At 46.2% G+C, this 23,350-nt stretch overlaps 1 protein-coding gene across 3 annotated transcripts; it reads left to right on the top strand.

Moving 5' to 3' along the window:
* The first annotated feature begins 95 nt into the window (after positions 1-95).
* LOC123156375 (uncharacterized) lies at positions 96-20,311 on the top strand. Of its 3 annotated transcripts, none has more exons than XR_006478008.1 (3): positions 96-398; positions 502-676; positions 4,218-4,483. XR_006478008.1 is itself a non-coding variant. In XM_044574509.1 (2 exons), exons 1-2 carry the CDS (start codon positions 288-290, stop codon positions 622-624), a joined length of 234 nt encoding a protein of 77 aa, XP_044430444.1. In that variant the 5' UTR covers positions 97-287; the 3' UTR covers positions 625-799. The 3 variants fall into 3 exon arrangements, 1 of the variants encoding a protein (XP_044430444.1); XR_006478007.1 differs by lacking the exon at positions 4,218-4,483 and adding an exon at positions 19,855-20,311 and having other exon boundaries at positions 100-398; XM_044574509.1 differs by lacking the exon at positions 4,218-4,483 and having other exon boundaries at positions 97-398; positions 502-799.
* The last annotated feature ends 3,039 nt before the right edge of the window (positions 20,312-23,350 follow it).

Genomic DNA, 23,350 nt, shown 5'->3' with positions numbered 1-23,350 from the left:
CACGACGACCTATCATCGCGGATCCTGGTCCAGCACAAGTCCATGGGCCGGAAGCAGCCGTCGTTTCAGCCCAACCATCAGCCGTCGCTACACAGTACACTTCCACTCCACCGCTTCCGCCGCATCCCAAGTCGCCGTCCTTCCGATCCCCCCTCCCCTCCTCTTTCTCTGCTCCGGACACCCCATCTCCGTCGAACCGGACGCCCCATCCACCTCTGGACGGCCCTCCACCTCTACGGGTGGCGGCGGCGTCGGCGTCGGCGTCGGCGTAGCAAGGTCAGTGAGAAATGGCGCCGCCCGGGTCGCGCCGATGGGCGTACGTGCGGATCATGGCCGGCACCATCCTCGGCGGCGGCCTCGGCTTCTACGTCATGCACCGCATCGAGACCTCCTACAAGGTACGCCGACTCCCGTCCCACCAACCTACCGCGATCTGTGGACCATTTGATCGAAGCCGCGGCGCTCACCCCCGCTTTTCTTTGTCGTGCGCCGCGCCCGCAGGTGAGGATGGAGGAGAGGCTGCGGAGGTACGAGGCGCACACGCTCGCCAAGGAGAAGGAGGCGCAGCAGCTCCAGGACGAGGGGCGCCGCGAGGACCAGGCGCAGGTCTTGCCGGACTCGTGATTTCCTCTCAACTCTCATCCTCATGCTCAGGCTCGCCTTCCCGAGCTGTTTGGTGAGTACTACTTGTAGCTACCATGCCTCTTTGAGTAGATGTGTACTTGTGTGGTATGAACTGCATCATAAATTTCGGAGCCTGATGCCAAAATTCAGAGCTGTTTATATTGCCTGTTAGTTCCTTGGGCTCTCCGGGTTTAAGCTTTAGCACTCCAATTTGCCTGTGGTTACCTGATCCAGCCGAAAACCAAATGTAAAATGCGTTTATGCCTTTCGAGCATCCAGCTATGCCACTGGTATCATTGTTGTCGCAGCGAGCCCAGGGATTCAATTCTCTCGGTTTCAAGTTATGCAATGTGGAACAAGCCGTGGAGGCTCGTTAATAAGTTTGGCAACCACTAGTGTCGGCAATGCCATTACCACTGGAGGATTAGGCACCTAGCAAATCAACTAATTTGGTTATTGTTGGCAGTGCTGAAAGCTTTGGCAATTGGTATGATTGAGACATCAATATTCTAGGGATATGTCAGGACCATTGGTAGGCTGAAGTTTAGGACCCTTTTAGATCCAGCAACACCTACACCAATAAAGCCTTTCAGTCCCAAACAAGTTCTTGTAGGCTAGAGTTGAAACCCATAAGATCTCGAAACCTAGTCATGGTTCTGGCAAGTGGATGGCTAACTTCCACGCTCCCCTGTCCGTGTCTAGTTCTTTGGTGACATTCCAGTCCTTCAGGCTTTATGGACTCCTCCCATGTCAAGTTTGGTCTACTGTGGCTCTCTTGACATTATCAACACAGTTAATCTTTCGCTATGCACCGGTGCTTTTGGAGGCCTGCATTGTGTATGCCCAAACCATCTCAACTTCTCTTCAATTGGTGCTATCCCAACTCGCACATATATAATCATTCCGAACCTGATCCTTTCTTCTTTGGCCACATATCCATCTCAATATGCGCATCTTTGCTAAACCTAACTGTTAGACATGTCGCCTTTTAGTTGGCCAATATTCTGCGCCATACAACATCGCAGGTCGAATCACCCTCCTATAGAACTCTTTTAGCTTTTGTGGCACTCTCTTGTCCCAGAGGACTCTAGAAGCTTGGCGCCACTTCATCCATCCGATTTTGATCCGATGACTCACATCTTCATCGATATCACCATCCTTTGCAACATGGACCCGAAATATCAAAAGGTGTCCTTCTGAGGTAGCACCTGCCATCAACCCCCGTCCGACATCGTCGACTAGCACCACATCCTCTGCAAAGAGCATACACCATGGGATATCTCCTTGTATACCCCTCGTGAGCTCATCCGTCACCAAAGCAAAAAGATAAAGGCTTAAAGCTGACCCTTGGTGTAGGCCTATTTTAATTGCAAAATCATGAATGTCGCCATTGCTTGTTCGAACACTTGTCACAACATTATTGTACATGTGCTTGATTAGGGTAATGTACTTTGTTGTGACTTTGTGTTTCTCGAAGGCCCGTCAAATGACATTTTGTGGTATCTTATCGTAGGCCTTGTCCAAGTCGATGAACACCATATGCAGGTCCTTCTTTGCTCCCTGTATCTCTTCATAAGTTGTCTACCAAGAAAATAGCTTCCATAGTCGACCTCCCAGGCACGAAATCAAACTGATTAATTGCCATGCTTGTCATTCTTCTTAAGCTGTGTTTAGTGACTCTCTCCCATAGCTTCATTGTATGGCTCATCACTTAATTCCACAACAATTAGTACAACTTTGAATACACCTCCCCTCCTATTCTTGAAGATTGGTACTAATATACTCCGCCTCCATTATTTGGGCATCTTGTTTGACAGAAATGAGTTTGAAAACTTAGTTAGCTATACTATCGTTGTGTCACCAAGGCATCTCCGCGCCTCAATGGGGATACAATCAGGGTCCACTGCCTTGACCCCTTTCATCCTTTCTATAGCCTCCTTGACCTTAGACTCCTGGATTCGTCACACAAATCATTTGTTTGTATCATCAAAGGAGTCGTCCAGCTCAATGGCAGAGCTCTCATTCTCTCCATTGAACAGTTTGTTGAAGTACTCTCACCATCTATTCTTGATCTCCTCGTCCTTCACCAGAAGTCAAGTCGACACCTGAATAGGAGTGCAAGCAACATAGAGAAGGAGTGCAGACAATAGAAAGAAGTACAAGGTGGCAAAGTAGATCGCAAAGTGAGTTGTGAGTGAAGCAAGGGATCAAGCATACGAGGAACTATACCAGCGTTTGAACACGAGGAAGATGACAGAGAATCTATAAGATGGCCAAGATCCAAGAGAGGAAGACAAGGGATGCCAACCAATTGAAATGCATCAAGGACGGAACCCTTTTGGATCCAACTTGTAAAAATAAATGAATTGTTGAAGTTAAGAATTTTAACTTGTGTGGTGCAATAGATCGTGTGGAGAACTGAAAATTTTCCGAATTCCCTTCAGGTTGACCATAGGAACTGAATTTGTTTTTAAATGTCGCCAGAGGTACGGTAATCATGCTGGGGTTAACCTACAAAGGTTATCTCAAGCTGTCAAGCTGTCAGCTGCCTTGCAATAGCACTTCGTGGAATGTAATGACGGAACTACAAAGTACAAACATATTTTGAGTAACACAAAAGATGACAGGTTTCTAAAGTGTTTTTTTTAAACGGAGGCAAAAGATTTGCCTCATATATTAAATAAGGAGGAGAGAGAGTTTGTTACAACACACACCCAAGTTACGGCATGACAATTATTCTCGCATTAAAAAAGACCCTAGTTTCTTTGTCCCAGCTTTGATCCAAAGGTTTGCCTCGTCTTCAATGATGCTGAGCAAGATTTGCGGAGGTGCGCTCTTTTGCCTGAACACTCTTGCGTTGCGCTCATTCCAGATGACCCATGACACTAGCATGGTAATCGATGCTTTGCTTTTCTGTCGGTGGTGCCTGTGGTGCATGTGCTCGCCCACCAGGCATGAACGGAGTCAAACAGGTGCCATGTGGACATGTCTATGTCGTGGATGCGAAATTTCTGAATAGCCATGTTCCAAAGCCTGAGAGTGAAGCGGCATCTGAAGAAAAGATGAGGGCCACATTCCTGCACTCGTCGGCACAAGGGGCAGGGGCCACAGTTAGGCCATCCTCGCTTCTCCAATCTGTCAGCAGTCCAGATCCTATCCTGAAGCGCGAGCCAAGCAAAGAATTTTACTTTTGGTGGGGCCCAAGCCTTCCAGACCATTTGGTCCATGGGGGAGAGGACCAAGCCCAAAAATTGTGCCCTGTAAGCGGAGGCCGCGGAGTAGTGCCCTAAAGTGCTTTGTTACGACATCCAATTTGTTATCTGAAGAACATATGAAAATGTTTGATTTGTTGGAAGTTGTGAACACATACAATTAAGAACACATTTGCAACAAGATGTGGTATATGTGCTTCATGCATGCCGGCAGTTCATTTGAAAGAGTGGGCTGTTAATTAAGTAGATAGGGAAATTTAGGTATCCATCTATTGGCAGGACAAGAACCTGGGATGTAATGTAACACAGAGACATATAATCAAACTACAGAAGCTTTTTCTTGGTGAACAAGTAGTAATGTGTATGTGTCTGGCTTTTCAGTCATGTATTGTATCTCCATTCAAGAAAAGGAGGCTTGGTTAACCTATATGTGGGTTCGAGCTGTTGAAGACGATGCACACCTGCAGTTCCTGGTTCCTGCACTTTCAGTTCCCAATGCATAATATGTAGACAAAAGAAGTTGAACTGATTTTTTAATAAGTAGTGCTCTTTTTTTCTGAAGTTTATTTGTTGTCCAACATGTGAGAAAAAACTGGCAATGCTGTGAAGTGCCAGATAATTGAAAAATGAAATGATTGGGTATTGTAGATGCAACATAGTACTCTGCAGTGTTGGATTGTATCCAAAAGCATATAACAGAACTACAGAAGTCCAACTTGGCACCTAGTAGAGCACCAGCACACTTCTAACATTAAATTGCTAACGGAAGCACCCTAAAGACTACAATCTTTCACATTGTTGAAGTTTTCATAGAAGGTTTTGATGAAAAATAGTTCTCAGAAAAGAACTCTATCGACTGACAATAAAAACCCCCAAGAGGAATACCAAAAGGTTTGCACACACTAGTAGAAAAAGGGCCTATTGTCCCGGTTGGTAAGGGCCTTTAGTCCCAGTTGGTGAACCGGGACTAAAGGGTCGGTACTAATGCCTCCCCCCTTTAGTCCCGGTTCAATCCAGAACCGGGACAGAAGGGCCTCCACGTGGCCTGTCCCCTGAGCCCAGGCAGGAGGGCCTTTGGTCCCGGTTGGTGGCACCAATCGGGACCAATAGGCATCCACGCGTCAGCGTTTATGTGGCTGTGGTTTTTGTTTTTTTTTGAAAGGGGGGGGGGGTTTGGGGGGTTTTGGGGGGTTAATTTAGGTGTTTCATATATTGTGCTATAGCTAGCTAATTAATAGAGAGAAGTGTCCTCTCTTTTGTCCGTGCTTGGTCGACGCTACGTACCATACATACATACGTATAGAGAGGACTAGCTAGACACGCTAGCTAGCTAGTAAGCAAACAGAAGATCGTCATGAACATATATGCATACAGAGAGAAGTGATATCGACCACCTCTCCTTCTCCGAGAGATTGGTCGAACAAACAAGTTCTCGTATATCTATCCGACACTACCGGCTACATATATACAATAATTATCTTTTACAAATATATAATCTCCTAAAATACGAATGCGTGGTCCACATAGTATTCTCCGTCTTCAGCGATCACGTGGTCAAGAAAGAATGCCGCCAATTCCTCTTGAATTGCTCGCATGCGATCTGGTGCTAGGAGTTCATCCCGCATCCGAAACATCTAATTTTAAGAAGGGGGTCAATACATATATATATATATATATATATATATATATATGAATGAATGAAACTCAACACAAATGATGGTAATAAAATAAAATTGTGAATATTGTTATTTACGCACTTCATATTGTTTGTCGGAGTAGCCCTGCTCACAGGTCGTGTGGCGGATGGACTCGCAAATGTAGTATCCACAGAAATCATTCCCTTGTTCCTGCCACAACCACTTTACAAGAAATAGAGGTCAATCAAACTGATAATTAGCAAGCATGCTAAATGGTATTGATGAAACTAGCGCTTGAATCACTAGGAGATGCCTGGAATATGCTACTATATAGTACTTACTTTCGGGTGCCTAAATTGCAGCTTCTTCGGTAGTCCCGGAGCTTTTTTGGTGAATTTTCTCCAAGCCCTGCCATACAAAGAAAACAATTACGTGATATCAGAAATGAACAAACTAAGTTGCTGATATGGTGGATAATGATCGATTTAACTTACTTCTCGAGCATTTCAGTCATGTCCGCATACTCCTTGGGATCTTTTCGCTTGGAGTCTAAGACAGTTACTACTCCCTTCTCAAGCTTAATCTCTAGGAGAATATAGTGGTAGCTGAGCACACATGCATAACTCATCAATATTACATTACTATAACCTGGACTAATAAGGAAACCGAATATGCCACAAGACAGTAACACTCACTTGAAGTTGTAAGGAAAGAGTATTATATCTTTGTGTTCATTTATTTCCAACGATCGTAGCAAGTTGGCCTCGGTTTCTTGGGCACGATATTGAACCTCAGTTGCATCTATGAGATACGTGTTAATGAACCCAATATCTCCCACTTGTCTTTTCTTCAATTCGGCGATCTTCAATCTGCATAATATAGTGAGGATAATTATAAATACATGCAAATGAAAGGGCTGAGTTATATAGAGAGACTTAATGACGGAAGTAGTACTACTTACAGACAGTAGGAGGTGACCGTTGCTTTATCGATGGCCAATTTATTGAAAAACTGATAGAACTCCTCAAATGGAATAGGCAACAGTTCAATTCCAAGGAGGTCATGCTCCTTTTTAACTCTCATATACAAAGTATTCCTCCCCTCAGACTCTTTGCAGGTTTTCATGTACCAATCATGCAATCTTCGCATCATCGTTGATAGAGAACTTTCATCTTTGACGAGAGGCTTCCCGTACTCGTATCTTTGTATCTGCACCTCCATGATATCATAATGTACATCGTCGGGCAGGTAATTTGCAGGATTGCCATAACCGGGCACCATCCTCGGATCGACGATGTCGCTAGCAGGCACCTTGAGCGGGGGGCACGATTGCTTCGCTTGTTCGCCGAGCTGGGCAATTTGTTTCCCAGCTCGTCGTTCTTTCATTCCTTTGATCACTTTTAGTACTTCCCGACCTCTCCGCTTCGGCAAATGCCTTTCCAATAATGCGCTCATAGTTGCCTTTCGGCGGAGACTTGGGTGGTTTTGTCAGGGCAGCCAGAGTGCGCTTCCCTTTCACCGGATCTACCTTCTCCTCCGGAGGTGGATGTCTCTTTGCTTTCAACCCTTGAAACCAGTCATCCACTTCGGTCTGCGCGATCTTCGCGTTTTCCTCCTCGCTCCTCTCGTACGGTAACTTCTCTGGAGTCTTCAGAGAAGGACCGAATCTGTATCTCCTCCCGCCTTTGGCTGTACTGCTAGACGCCGGCAGAGTAGACGGAGCGGATGTCTTCTTTCCTTGCTTACGAGGTGGAGGAGAAGGACTGAGACGCGCCGTAGAAGCCGGAGCGGCGGCGGGTCTCTTCCGCCCTTGCTGACGAGGCAGAGAAGGAGGAGGCTGGCTGCTCGGGCGCGCCGGCGCAGGCGAAGGAGGCGGAGTGCCGCCACGCGCCGGAGAAGGAGCGGGCCGAGTGCCCTGATCGTCACTCGCCGGTGGAGGAGGCGGAGTGCCCTGACTCGCCGGAGGAGGAGGAGGCGGAGGCGTCCAGTTCGGAAGGTTGATGAGATCCTTCCGCCATAGGCATGGAGTCTTCAGAGCAGAACCCAGCCGATACTCCCCTTCACCGGTAGGGTGGTCAAGCCGAAGGTCCTCAAATCCCTCCGTTATTTCATCGACCATCACCTTAGCATATCCTTCTGGAATCGGCCGGCAGTGAAAAGTTGAGTCGGGTTTAGTAGGATAAACAGAGCCAACAGCCGCCTTGACCTTCAAATTGCTTCATTGCGCCATAAGGTGGCAATTTTCAGCATCCGTGATAGCATCCACGGGATAGCTGGCAGGAGCCGTCAAGGCATGCTCTGGCTGAAGCAGCTCGGTGGAAGCCACGCTGCTTTTCCGCTGAGATGGCGGGTAGCTTCGGGGGAAGATTCGGCAGGTCGTTTGCTGCGATCTGCTTCTCGTTCCTCTAGCCCCATTACCCTTTCGTGCAGCGACTGCAGTTGGCTCTGCTCCAGTTTCTTCCTCCTCTCGTGGGTTTTGTAACCCCCTGCGTCCGGAAATCCAGCCTTCCACGAAACGGAGCCTGACGTGCCTCGTGTCCGTCCAGGGTGCTCAGGATAGCCGAGGGCCATTGTGAGCTCGTCCTTCTCCCTGTCTGGAACGAACGTCCCTTGCTGCGCTGCTTCGATATATTGCTGAAGCTTCTTGACTGGTATGTCCAATTGTTCCTCCGTCCAAATGCACTTCCCTGTTATAGGGTCCAAGGATCCGCCGACCCCAAAGAACCAAGTCCGGCAACGTTCTGGCCAGTTCAATGTCTTTGGTTCGATCCCTTTATCAAGCAGATCATTCTCAGCCTTGGCCCACTTAGGCTGGGCTACGAGGTAGCCACCTGACCCCGTGCGATGGTGAAGCTTCTTCTTCTCAGCATTTCTCTTGTTTGTCGCCGACATTTTTTTACTCTTTTCCGATGTCTTGTGGGCCACAAATGCGGGCCAGTCATCTCTGATCTTCTCATATTTGCCAATGAATTCTGGTGTCTCATTTTTTTCGACATACCTATTGAGGTCTTTCTTCCAATTCCTGAATAGGTCTGCCATCTTCCTCAGAGCAAAAGACTTGATTAATGGCTCTATAACTGGCTTCTCCGGATCATCCTCCGGCGGTAGGGTGAAATTTGACTTTAGCTCAGTCCAAAGATTCTCTTTCTGCATCTCATTGACATAAGACACCTCAGGGTCTTCGTTCTTAGGCTTATACCATTGCTGGATGCTGATCGGGATCTTGTCCCTAACCAGAACCCCACACTGAGCAACAAATGCCTTATTTGTCCGGTAGGGTTCAATCGGTTGGCCGTCGCGCGCTATTTGTATGATCTCAAACTTTTCATCCGAGCTCAACTTTTTCTTCGGGCCTCGTCTCTTTACCGAAGTTGTGCTCGATCCGGAGGGCTAGAAAAAAGAACAAAGACGAGAGTTAATTAATATGTGTACATACCAAATAATGAATGCATCAATTAGCTAGTCAGCACATGCTTAACTAATATATATACCTGGCCGGACTCGGTTTGGTGATCACCGGAGCCGTCCTCATGGTCTACTTCTTCACCCTCTCCTTCTTGCACCGGCATTGGGTCATCGGAGCCATGTAAATCAATGAGGAGAGGGCCAGCTGCTTCTTCACCCTTCCTTCCAGACCATCGTTGTCGTTGAGAAACATCGAGAGGGCATCACTTCCTTCTGCGATTATGTCCCTCAACAACGCTTCTTGTGCTTCGTCTCGGGGGGTGTCCATAGTTTCTACAAATATTTACAACATGGCAATTATTATTCAAACATGACAGATATGGATATATTAGTGGCAAACGTAGAACTAGCTAGCTAATCACAATAAGGATTCGTCTAGGGTTTGGGGTGGCCTCGACAACGCTTCAAGGGTTAGGGGGTGGCCTCGAGAACGCTTCAAGCTAGGAGGGGGTAATATCGACCCCCCCACGTGTTGAAGCTATCGGGAGGGGGTCGGCGTTGAACAGTACATCTATGTCCCACAAGTGACGTGGGCATCACGTGGGCATCGACGCCCACAAGCTATTGGATTTCTTCAATACTTTGACACTATAGGAACCCTCGACCCTGAAACCTTCGACCCTTGACCCCTTAACGACCCCCGACCCTCGACCCCTCGGCGATCCTCGACACCCTCGTTATATCGACAACGACGCAACATACATATACATGGGAAAATAATGTTATCGGGGAGGGGGTATCGGTACCCCCCCCTCGTGTCAAAGTTTCTTCTTTCTCCTCTATTCCTTTCTTTCTTCTCCTCTTCTTTTCTTCTTATCCCTCGAGAAAGGAAAATAAGGAAAAGGAAGAAAAGAGGAAGAAGGAAGAAGGAAGAAGAAGAAGAAAAAAAAGAAGAAAAAAAAAGAGAAGAAAAGAATAGAGGAGAAGAAGAAAAAATAGAAAAATTCTATTTTTTCTTCTTCTCCTCTATTCTTTTCTTCTTCTCCTCTTCTTTTTCTTCTTTTTTCTTCTTCTTATTTATTTCTCCTCTTCTTCCTATCCCCTCTTCTTCTCCTTTCTTCCTCTTCTTTTTTCCTTTTTCCTCTCATTCTTTTTCTTCTTCTTGTATTGCTTGTTTTTTCTAAATAATGTTCAAATAAAAATCTATGAACATAAAACATATATACACACAGAGAACATATATACATTTTTATAAAAATGCAAAAAACAAAAAAATTAAAAAAAAGACATATAAACAGATATACATACATACATTTTTCTTTCATATGAACATACATACATACATATACATACATATACATACATACATATACATACATACATTTTTCTTTTCAACATATGCATATGAAAAAAAATTATATGAAAAAAAATTATATGAAGAGGATCGAGGGGACAGGGAGGAAAGGGGGTCGCCGGAGCCGGGCCGAACGGGGAGGAGGGGTGGCGTCGAGACAGGGGCGGCAGTGGGGGCGGGCGCCGGCGACGACGTCGACAATGGTGGGGGCGGGCCGGGGCGCAGGGGCGCGGCCGTGCGTGCTCGGGGACGGGGCAGGGGCACGGGGCGGCGGCCAGCGTGGGCTCGGGCGCGGGGCAGGGGCACGGGGAGACGGGGATGGTGGTCGGCGGCGGCGACGGCGACGAGGAGCGCGCGAGCGATTTGGGCAGCCTGGCGGCGGGGGCAACTGGCTAGGGAGGCGAGGGAGATGTGAAATTTTCACAAGTCCTGGTTATATAGCAAGGGCATTAGTCCCAGTTGGTGGCACCAACCGGGACTAATGCCCCCCTTTAGTCCCGGTTGATGCCACCAACCGGGACCAAAGGCCAATTTTCAGCAGCCCAAAGGGCGGGAAGCGGCGGCCTTTGGTCCCGGTTGGTGGAACCAACCGGGACCAAAGGCCTTGTGCTGCCCCGCGCTAAATGTTTAGTCCCACCTCGCTAGTTGAGAGGGAGCCGCACCAGTTTATAAGGTGCGGTGCGGCTCCCCTCTCGAGCTCCTCTCTAAAGCAGGCTTTCGGGCCTAACTCTGCCATCTGTGCCTGTGGGCCTACTGGGCCTTCCACGGGCCTGAATCCTGGCCCATAGGGTTTCTAGTCGTATTCAGGCCGTGGGCGCCCAGTAGGTGGCATTTTTTTTGTTTTTTTGTTTTATTTGTTGCTTTATTTAGTTTATTTTGGTTTTGGTTTATTTTTCTTTTGGTTTTTTGCTTTATTTTTTAATTCTTTTTGCTTTTAGTTTTAGAAAAATTATAAACTTTCTGTTAGTGCCATTAGTTTTCAAATCTGAAAACTCTTTTTTTGTTTTCTTTGTTGCTTTATTTATTTTATTTTGTTTCTACTTACAACAAAATACTTATTGTTGCTATTTTTTTTTTTTCAGTTTTTTGTTCTGTTTTCTGCATTATTTATTTTCTTTGGTTTTTTGCTTTATTTTTTAATTCTTTTTGCTTTTAGTTTTTAAAAAATTATAAACTTTCTGTTAGTGCCATTAGTTTTCAAATTTGGAAACTCTTTTTTTGTTTTCTTTGTTGCTTTATTCATTTTATTTTGTTTCTACTTACAATAAAATACTTATAGTTGCTATTTTTAGTTTTTTCTAGTTTTTTTGTTTTGTTTTCTGCATTAATTATTTTCTTTTGGTTTTTTGCTTTATTTTTTAAGTTTTTTTGCTTTTAGTTTTAAAAAAATTATAAACTTTCTGTTAGTGCCATTAGTTTTCAAATTTGGAAACTCTTTTTTGTTTTTCTTTGTTGCTTTATTCATTTTATTTTGTTTCTACTTACAATAAAATACTTATTGTTGCTATTTTTAGTTTTTTCCAGTTTTTTTGTTTTGTTTTTTGCATTAATTATTTTCTTTTGGTTTTTTGCTTTATTTTTTAATTCTTTGAAATTTGTGTGAATAGTTAAATTGAATTCTTTGAAATTTGTGTGAATTTGAAGTTTGTGATTAACTTTACTAGTGCCATTATTTTTTCAGTTCTACTTAGAAATAAATACTTACAGTTTTTTGGTGATTTTTTTTTCTTTTAGGTCACAAAAAATAAAAACTTCTCTGTTAGTGAACATAGATGCACTTATAGAGAAAATTAAACATAAATTCATAATCAATTTCTATTTATAAATTTAGGTCCAATTTCCTCTATAGGTGCATCTATTTTCACTTTGAGAGGAGATCAACAACACAGAGAGGGACGGGCTTATAAACAGGTGTGGGCGCCCTTCTGTTGGCGAGGTGGGACTAAAAGCTGGGTGCAACGAGGGCCAACCCTTTAGTCCCGGTTGGTGGCATGAACCGGGACTAAAGGTAACCCTTTGGTTCCGGTTCATGCCACCAACCGGGACAAATAGTTGTGGGCCAGGAGCCAGGACCATTGGTCCCGGTTCGTCCCACCAACCGGGACCAAAAGGTCCGGACGAACCGGGACCAATGGCCCACGTGGCCTGGCCGGCCCCCTGGGCTCACGAACCGGGGCAAATAGCTCCATTGGTCCCGGTTCTGGATTGAACCGGGACTAATGGGCTAAACTGGCCTGGACGAAAACCCTGTTTTCTACTAGTGACATGTGACTCTTTCTGCTTCAGCAATATTTCCTGCCACGAGATTTGCCCACCTAGCCCAATCCCAGCGGTGGCTAGTAGTGCCCATGGGCCATGGTCATGGGTCATGGCTCCCACAAGGTGGCGGCGGTGGCCGAGGACCCCATGACAGCATGCAGTGACCTTTTCTTCATCCTTCCATTGCTCCACAACCCATGTATCCTACGCATCTTCTAGTTGATTCTTGTTCGGCTGTTCATTGCTCTTGTTCAAGATTTGACTCTTGATTTCTTGCTCCCTAACCAATATCTGAGTTCTCCTCGGTTATAACTGAGGACCGAACAGAATTATTGGTGCACCGAACTCTCGGTCAATAATTTTCCATAAGACTAAACAGTCCCTAAATTTAGAAAACAGAATTGCAAAATAAACCAAAGCACCGATTGGTTCAGTCTAACCGAATGCCCAGCCAGCACACCCATGGCTGACTCTCTCCCTCCGCGGGGTGGCTACGTGATCATGCCTGTAAGTTATATGGACTGCAAGACATCTACACGTGCTCCTTCACCTGTTCAGTTTTGGACAAGGTTTGTGGTTGCCATGATGATCCAATCATCCAAGTGCTCCACCTCCAGCGGCCTATCAACTGTGAGATGATTCGTTGGGAATTTTGACAAAGATGACCACAAAAGCTCACCTCAGACGCCGGAGTGGACTCCTCTTTATCGCATTGGGCATATTTTTTGACAAAACATACACATGGTGGAGTAGGCGGCCTTTATAGACTTAATTGACAAATCTTTCTCCTTTTTTAGAGAAGTGGATTCCATATACCCCCCCCCCCCCCGCGCTACTCCTTTTGATTCAAAGAAATGGTGCATGGAAAATACATGAATATGTTTATTTTTTTTACAGTGGCATGCCTAGTTTCAAAGGAAAAACGGAGAAAATTTTCCTTCGACCCTAGTTTCAAAGGAAAAAATGCAAGAGTTCCATCATCCACTTGGACCTCCTTTCCAGATTTCTATGCATGAAGATCGAGATTAAGATCATGAGTGCCATAATGACATTATAACTATACTGGTTTGACTTTGATTTGGCCTTTTTTAATGAGGATTCCTATGTTTTCCCGATTCCTTTGAATTAAAAACCCAAGTCGACAGAATTCATGTGTAAAAAATGCAGTTGCTCGACAATTTTGTCCCATAGTCTAAAGTTGTCGCTAACAAATATTTTAATTAAATTTGTTGTGTAATCCAGCCCACTATGTATAAACTATGTTTATATTTGTCCAATTTGAAGTGTGGCGTTGAAAGTAGCAAAATTTGGTCAATCATAACGCATGTTTGAAGGTTCAAATGTTGTAATGTGCAACCACATAGGGCAAATGTGTGATAGAAAAATTATGAAGGCTAGGATTTGGGGAACCTGACTTTGCACAATGCCGCTGGCGCCTCTAAAGTTTTGTGGTGTGCACTCTAAAACTGTTTGGAGGCCCAAGAGAAGTTTGTCAGAGTTGCTCTTATGGGAGGACTTGGCCTCCCTTCCTGTTTACTAGGAGGCTCACTTATACATAGAATCAATCTCTTTCTTCCATTTGAATGGCAGTGCTGCTGCCGGTTCGGTCAGAACTCAAAAAATAAAAAGCATCCCACAAAGCAATATCACAGAAAGGGTACCGATTACCGAAGCAATCCGCACTAACCTGATTTTGTATTATCGTGGATAGCTTTCCTGACTAGTATAACAAAATTTACAATGGAAGTAAGTGTGGCATGGTGGTTTGAGAACAGAAAATAAGAAAGGTTATGTCATCTAGCGAGCATGTGCCTGCATGTCTGCCGTGTTTAGCAAGCAATCAAATCTGTGAAAGTTCAGTAATTACCGAAAAAGGCTTTCGCCCCGCTTTATAAATAAAGCAAACCACCAAAGGCCACCAAGTACCACAAACGAAACCACAACACACACACCAAGTCTCACAACAAATCGTACAGGAGGTTCTGTTGAGGGCACAACTCAATAAGCCCAAAGAAAGAACGGTCGCTAGAGTGCTTTAGAAAAAACATGCGCGCGCGCGTGTGTGTGGGGTGGGGGGGTGGGGGGTGGGGGGGGGCATTTAGTCCAGTTTGAAAAGTTGAAATGACTCCTTCACGTTCACTTTTGTGTAGTAAATACAAAGAAAAAGGGCTTGTGTCTCATTGGAAACCCTTCAATGCTTTGTCAATGCTATCGATTAATGAAAGATGCTAAAAGGTTGTTAGCAGTGATCTGAGCGTAGCTTAGATGGTTAAGTTTCTTGTGGTGGAACCAGTCCACGCCCTTACTTTCTTTAATCTAATTATCTAATACAAATAATCATAACTTAATTTCAGTTCTGAAGTTGTGTACTGTTATCTATGTCACCCGTGAGTATTTATTCTATTAGGAAACATGGATGGGCTAAGTTTAATCTCCACTAGAAAGTAGTCGGTTCAAATATAATGTCGAGCGGGTGGTACAAAGATGGGATGGGATGGTGTTATTCGTGCCCGGTACCTACTTTATCCATGTAAATATGACTAGTGGACTCCAACCCTAGCTCTTGCCCATCTAACTAACAATTTCAATCCCCATGGGTAGCTGTGTCCAAAAAACACCCGAAAAACCCCAAGCAGCAGAGCCCAACGGTTGAATTGATGATGTGTAGTATATGCTGCTACTTGCGGGAAGATTTATTTTTGATCTCTGCACGTAGGGATTGAGCACGGGGATGGTGTCATGACAACTGAGTTGAAACAGAAATACCTGGTTGAGTATTCTTCATTACCTGACCTTACCAGCTGGACGCCGGAAACGCCTCAGCTAAATGCATATCTCGGTTGTATGCCTTATCATCATGCCAAATCACCCGACGAGCGGGTCCCACCTTATAGAATGGGGCCAGATGCTTAATTAGAAACAAAATTGGGGTTAAGTTTCACTAAACGAGGGTAATCTGACCTTTTTAAAATGGGGTAATTAGTAATACAATGTACTCTCTCTTTTCCATAATATAGCATGCTTTAGTTTTCTCAGTAGTTAAACTTCACGAACTTTGACCAGTTTTACTAAAAGGAGAAAATTTATATATCTACAATACCAAATATTTCCCATATGAAACTTACATTTCATGATGAATCTGCTGGTATCGATTTGGTATTCTAGATGTTGATATTTTTTTTTATAAACTTGGTCAAACATTCGACTCTTATAAAATATCTAATACATACTATATTTTGAGATAGAGGAAGTAGTAGAAGATAAAAGCGCATTTACTCTTATATTTTTAAAATTTAAAGTAACTTGCATGGATGTAAGTTTATCTATGGAGCGATATATAGTTGTAGTGTCATGGCTCTCGCAAGTCCAATATATAGCATGCACCACGTGATCCCAGTCCAGGCAATGGACTCGGCCACAACCGAAACCTTGATACCTATCCAAGAGTTGGTGAGGAAGACGACTGAGAGACTAGAAGCAGATCTTACCCAGGTTGGGACCAAAATCCACAAATTTCCGCCAGGCCTGCGTTTCGTTAGCAAACACGACCGCTACATCGCCCCGAGCTTCATGGCCCTCGGGCCGTACCACCATGGCTTACCCCATCTGCAAGAAGCGGAGGAGGTGAAGCACGCGGCTACTTCTGCTCGAAGTCAGCCCACTCGGTTGAGGAAGTCTACGGCAAGATCCTCACCATCGCCGCAGAAGCCCGTGGTTGCTACATCGACGATGCTGCTGTCATGCGTTTCAGCGACGCAGAGTTCACGGCGATGATGTTCCTGGATGGCTGCTTCTTGCTGCAGTATATGCACGGCATGGTGCACTATAATGATGGTTCTATCTATGCAGAATCTGCATTGTTCGCGAACCGGGCGATCCTATCGACGGGGCCTTGCATGTTGAGGGACATCTTTTTGCTGGAGAACCAGCTCCCCTGGCTGGTGATGGAGGCTCTCATGACCTTTACCGATGTTCCTGTGTGTCAGTTCGTTGTTTACGCGGCGTCCACTTTTGACGCCGGCTCGGCCTTAACAAGGCTTCCCGTGGATGACCTCAAGGCCACCACATCTCCTCGGGTTCCTCCGATACTATCTCATAGGCAATATGCCTCCCACGTATCCTATCCATAAGTTTGTCAGACACTTGGCGCTAGCAAGCAGTGCAATCGAGCTTGCGGAAATCGGAGTCCAGCTAGCGGCCAGTAATAAGAGATGGTTCGACATGAGCATCCGGAAAGGATACCTCGCCGGCGAGCTCTCCCTCACACCACTGTTCCTGAATGACTACACTGCTAGTTGGCTCGTCAACATGGCGGCGCTCGAAGCGTGCACGTCAACCGACTGGCCGTCCGATGGCTACACCATCAGCTCCTACATCTCCCTCCTGGCGATGCTCATGGACAAGGAGGAGGACGTGCACGAGCTGCGAGCTAAGCACCTCGTGCGTAGCTTCTTCAGCAACCAGGAGATGCTAGACTTGTTCAAGGGCCTCGCTTGCCACTTGCGCCTCGGCCGCCGCTACTTCGACATCCTCAAGAAGATTGATGATTACAAGCGTGGCAGGCCTGTGCGGATCGTCGTGCATAAGTTCTTCTACAAGTACTTCAAGAACATAGTTGCTGTGCTCTCTATCGCCGGGGTGCTGGTCGGAGTCTTCAAAACCATCCTTAGTCTCAAGCACTATTAATTAGCAGTTCTCCCATTTCAATCTTATATGGATTCTAGTCTTCTTCGGTGATGAATTAGCGGTTCGATAACATGCCATGCAAGGAGTGTGTCTCCGGTCGCAGGCACTTCAGTGATAACATTTTCTCACCTACTGAGCTGGGCAGCTCAAACGGCTTTTCAAAATTAGTCCAACTGGTGTATGTTTACTTTTCTCCAGGTTTGTTTACCCGAGTCAAAGTGATTAAAAGATAACATGGAATAGAATATTTATGGAATTTCAAATTAATTAATAACTGAAAATAAAAGTGCATATAAAATTATTTTTGAGAGTTTACTGATGATGCAGGAAATTGGACCAGGTTTGTAGGTTCATTAGTAACATCCCAAGGTGTTTGAAACGTCGTGAATTCACCTCTAAGTAATCAAGCAGAGCATTGCATAGCGCATAATGACTTACAATTGGGAGCAACTCCCTTTACCACCGGGTACAGAGGCAAAAAAATCTCTAATTCACTAAAGGCAGACCCGTATAAACTTTTACTCTCTTCCAGTCACTGAAAGTACTTCAAAATGGGTATCTATTCCATCTAATGCATACCACCCCCTCTATTGAATTTTCTTCTAAACTGGCCAATGAATAGATTAATGAATTTAGAGCAATATACATCTATAAACAGTTAGGGCTGTAAACAAGTCGAGCTCAAGCGAATACAACGTGGCTCGGCTCAAGCTCGATATGCACCACAAACCAAATTATGAGTTCGATCTCGTCTCGTGAGCTTCAGGATAGCTCCAGTTCGACTCGTCGAGGATTCAATAGATTAAAACGTTTGTAAAAAATTGACATATTTAGACCAACTACCATAGAAGGGAATACCATGTTCCATTGTCGATTGTTTTCCTATGTTCGACTATGAGGGGATCGTGGATTCACGGTTATGGTCTAGAGGGGGATGGATGAGTTAAAAGCATAAAACCACCACATTTGGGGTTAGGTTTGCGGAAAAATACCTGGTCCCTAATTATTTGCAAAAGCCACCGCGTTTCTGGTAAACTTTTTGCAAGAAGCACTGATCCCTTGATTTGGAGCGTTTGAGCGTGTTTCCGACAGGTGGGTCCCACTCGTCAGGAGCTGACTTGGCAAAAAACGCAACGCAGACATGTGCGTGCACTGAGAAGGGGCAGCTCCTTGCCGACGCCCACGGCCACCCCATGCTCCTCTTCATCCCCGGTCACGGGGCATCGCCGTGCTGGCCGCCTACTGCGGCCGAGCAGTCACCGCCGACGTGCGCTGTCACCGCCATGTGGTGTCCACCACCGGCGCCGCCTCTGCATCCGAGCCGCCGTGTACGCGCCCTCCCAGCGCACGCGCACAGCCACTCGCCGCCCCTGGTCGTCTCCCCCTGCCGTCGATAGCGTGATCTGGACGGCGAGCAACGGGACCGGCAGCCTACCCACCTCACGCTCCTGGCACGAGCCTGCCCCGGAATGTGCCGCCCAGTATGAACGGCGCTGACGGTTCCCCGCTGCCGTTGGCGACGGCGACCGAAACCACCTGCGAGTCCAGTGGTTCCGCCTCCCGGGACACGAGGCTCTGCAGGATGGGCCGCGGCGCGCAGGAGCTCGTCCTCGCCGGAGTTCGGAGCAGTTGAGCGGCGCGTCCGGGTCATAGGTCCACGCGGTGGAGTTGCTGTTGCCCGCGGGCACGGCGGCCTCGTCCGCGGCATCGCGCTGCGCGGCGACCCGGAGCAACAAGACGTCCAGGGCGTGATCACAGCGGCTCAGACGCGCGTTGGCTGCTCAGGCCTGCACGGCGGCTCGGACGCAGAGACGCGCGATGGTGGCCACCACGCGGCGGTGAAAGCGCACTGCGGACGGCAGGGCCAGGATGGACCGCACAGTGCTTGTCGGCGGCCTCCACCCCGCCGGCGCCGCCCGTCGCCGGCGAAGAAAGACCCTGGGGCGCGCTCAGTTCTACATGGGCAGGAGGGGGTCTGATTGCATTTTTGGTTTTATATCCAGGAGTGTATACGAGTCAAAGAAGATAGAGTAGTAGACCATTCAACATGTACATATGTGGTTAGCAATTCAAACTAATCCAAAAAATAAACATGTATATGTACCAATTTTTTTTGCCAAGTCAGCTTTGACGACCTGGTCCCACCTGTCGGAAACGCGTTTAAGACGATAAATTCCTCAATCAGTGCTTTCTGCAAAAAAAAAAACCAGAAACACAGTGGCTTTTGCAAAAAATTAGGGACCAGATAGTTTTCTGCAAACCTAACCCCAAATGTGATGGTTTTGTGCAATTAACTCGGGATGGATATACCTAACAAGAAATTTTTGCAAGTTTTAAGTTTCATAACTTTTAGGGCTACTTCTACATGCTCCTTAGAACAAGTTAACATCCTGAACATGTACACCGGTATAGCATACTCCACTATTCATGATGTCTATTTGCATAACATAACCTGACATGTTGGATATCTGCCATCATAAACTTTGTTGGAGTTCATTCCCCTTTTGTGAACTTTGTCGGAGTTTATTCTTCTTTTGAACAATTTTATAGTACTTCTGGAATAAATCGCCATGTTGAACTGACTACTGTTCATTCTGTGTATTTGCTCTCGCATAGCCCAAGCACATTCAGTTGGATTTGAACTGACTGCTATTCATTCATTTATGTCTATTTGCAGAACATAATCTAGCGGCACAAAGCTCCCGAGAAGTATCTGCCATGTACTTCTGGCGCCTACTTTGTGAACATGAAGAGTTCTTTTTCTTCTTGCCCTTTTTTTGTGGAGATGAGTGTGCATCAGTTGAGAGTTGAGCCTAACTGCAAGTACTGTAACATTCGGACCTGCTGTGAAAATTGATGGTAGCTGTATGAGTATGCTTCGATCGCAACTTTCAACATGCCACCTGCAGGGTTAGGGTGTGGGTAATGCTCGCCCAAACCCGTATCTGTACCTCGGGTTTCATATTGTTTCCATACCCGTACCTGGCCGGGTGTGGATAATACCTATGGATAAAAATATCCATTTCGGGCATCTTTTGGTTCACATTTTATCATGTATAATTTTAGCATTTCCGTATGTAAACACGACATTTAAGCATGTATATTAGCATTTCAGCCGAGGTGAGATGAGGAGATGGGGTTTGTGTTCTGTGAGTTGAACGACGCGATGGGTGGGTGAGGGGTGGGGATTTCGTGCGTGGGTTGTGGCTAGGTTATGCTAGGGTTTTCCCTTGTTTAGTGAATGCTATAGGGGGCCTACCTGTAAGATGTACTAATATGCGGGTATATGGGTATGGGTATCGCCTTCCCATACCCGTACCTCCTTCTGTTGGGTATACTTTTTTTTTCTCATTTACAAACCCATGGGTATTTACCTTTTTCAAACACTTTGTCAAATTGGGTTTTACTCGTCGGGTTTGCTGGTAGCGGGTACCCATTGCCATGTTGCCAATTTCCACACCCTGGGCGAGCAATTTCCACACCTCGGACGTTTTGAATAGGAAGAAAATTCACACTTTACGGCAATGTACAATGGTTGATAAGCTCGGCACGTAATCTAGAGAAGGCGATAAAAATGATGTATAATGGATGATATCTTATGTTGGAAATATGCCCTAGAGGCAATAATAAAATGATTATTATTATATTTCCTTGTTCATGACAATTGTTTGTTGTTCATGCTATAATTGTATTAACCGGAAACCGTAATACATGTGTGAATACATAGACCATAACATGTCCCTAGTGAGCCTCTAGTTGACTAGCTCGTTGATCAATAGATGGTTATGGTTTCCTGACCATGGACATTAGATGTCACAAGATCGTGTAGTTCGTTTGCTAAGAGCTTTTCTAATGTCAAGTATCATTTCCTTAAACCATGAGATTGTGTAACTCCCGGATACCGTAGGAATGCTTTGGGTGTATCAAACATCACAACGTAACTGGATGGCTATAAAGGTGCACTACAGGTATCTCCGAAAGTGTTTGTTGGGTTGGCACGAATCGAGACTGGGATTTGTCACTCCGTATGACAGAGAGGTATCTCTGGGCCCACTCAGTAGCATCATCGTAATGAGCTCAATGTGACTAATGAGTTAGTCACGGGATCATGCATTACGGAACGAGTAAAGAGACTTGCTGGTAACGAGATTGAACGAGGTATTGGGATACCGACGATCGAATCTCGGGCAAGTAGCATACCGGTAGACAAAGGGAATTGTATACGGGATTGATCGAATCCCCGACATCATGGTTCATCCGATGAGATCATCGTGGAACATGTGGGAACCAACATGGGTATCCAGATCCCGCTGTTGGTTATTGGCCGGAGAGATGTCTTGGTCATGTCTGCACGATTCCCAAACCCGTTGGGTCTACACACTTAAGGTTCGGTGACGCTAGAGTTGTTATGGGAAATAGTATGTGGTTACCGAAGGTTGTTCGGAGTTCCGGATGAGATCCCGGACGTCACGAGGAGTTCCGGAATGGTCCGGATATGAAGATTTATATATGGGAAGTCCTTATTCGGTCGTCGGAAGTGTTCAGGGGTTTATCGGTATTGTACCGGGACCACCGAAGGGGTTCCGGAGGTCCACCTGCCCCGGAGGGCTCTATGGGATGAATATGGAGGGGAACCAGCCCCTAGGTGGGCTGGGCGCCAAACCCCCTAGGGCCCATGCGCTAGGGTTGGGGGGAAACCCTAAAGGGGGTGCCCCCTTGGCTTGGGGGGCAAGCCTCCCCCTTGGCCGCCCCCCTCTAGATCCATCTGGAGGGGGCCGCCCCCCTCTCCCTTGCCCTTATAAATAGAGGGGAGGTGGGAGGGTTGCCGCACCCTTCCCCTGGCGCAACCCTCCCCCTCTCCAACACCTCCTCCTCCTCCGTAGTGCTTGGCGAAGCCCTGCCCGAGAACTGCAAGCTCCACCACCACGCCGTCGTGCTGCCGGAGCTCTCCCTCAACTTCTCCTCTCCCCTTGCTGGATCAAGAAGGAGGAGACGTCCCCGGGCTATACGTGTGTTGAACGCGGAGGCGCCATCCGTTCCGCGTTAGATCGGATCTTCCGTGATTTGAATCGCCGCGAGTACGACTCCATCATCCGCGTTCTAGTAATGCTTCCGCTTAGCGATCTTCAAAGGTATGAAGATGCACATCCTCTGTCTCTCTTGTTGCTAGAATCTCCTAGATTGATCTTGGTGATACGTAGGAAAATTTTGAATTATTGCTGCGCTCCCCAACAGTGGCATCATGAGCTAGGTCTATGCGTAGATTCTATGCACGAGTAGATCACAAGTAGTTGTGGGCATTGGTTTGTTCAATTTGCTTACCGTTACTAGTCCTATATTGTTTCAGCGGTATTGTGGGATGAAGCGGCCCGGACCGACCTTACACGTACGCTTACGTGAGACAGGTTCCACCGACTGACATGCACTTGTTGTATAAGGTGGCTAGCGGGTGTCTGTCTCTCCCACTTTAGTCGGATCGGATTCAATGAAATGGGTCCTTATGAAGGGTAAATAGCAATTGGCATATCACCATTGTGGCTTTTGCGTACGTAAGAAATGTTCTTGCTAGAAACCCATAGCAACCACGTATAACATGCAACAACAATTAGAGGACGCCTAACTTGTTTTTGCAGGGTATGCTATGTGATGTGATATAGCCAAAAGAATGTGATGAATGATATACACTACAAAAAATAGACACATCCGTGACATTTTGGGCCGAACAATTTTTTTTTCTGTCATACTTATGACACTTCTTTGATGATAATTTTGACAAAACCCAGTATCATCATAGATGTGGTGGGCTCCTACTTCTATGACAAAAATCATGACAGAAAATGGGCTTTTTGTCCTGGGCGGGCTGGAGACGCAGCTGCATGACATTCTTTGGGCCGTCCATGACGAAAAAAACCATGGTAGAAGCGAGGGCGAGGAAAATATCGTGGTGTTCCCGGTTACGGTGGGTGGTCGGGGCCGAGCGATGCATGGAGGTTTGCACATTTTTCTCGTACACGCACACGCGTGGGTGCGAGGCGTTGGGCTCTAACTGAACCCGAACGATTGCATTGCAAGCTACGCGTTACTGAACCCGAGCGATCGATCGATGGCTGTTAACTGAACCCGATCGAGCGGTTCCTTCGCTACTGCTGCTAACTGAAGCCGATAGATGTTGC

Source organism: Triticum aestivum, chromosome 7B (assembly GCF_018294505.1).
Source record: "Triticum aestivum cultivar Chinese Spring chromosome 7B, IWGSC CS RefSeq v2.1, whole genome shotgun sequence".
In the NCBI taxonomy this organism is placed as follows: Eukaryota; Viridiplantae; Streptophyta; class Magnoliopsida; order Poales; family Poaceae; genus Triticum; species Triticum aestivum.
Note: the sequence above shows the minus strand (reverse complement) of the source record. Positions and strands in the feature narration are given on the sequence as shown.

Coding starts and splice junctions, on each gene's coding strand:
- LOC123156375 (XM_044574509.1), top strand. CDS start 288: ATGGCGCCGCCCGGGTCGCGCCGATGGGCGTACGTGCGGATCATGGCC. Junction 399..501: donor GCATCGAGACCTCCTACAAG/GTACGCCGACTC, acceptor CCGCGCCCGCAG/GTGAGGATGGAGGAGAGGCT.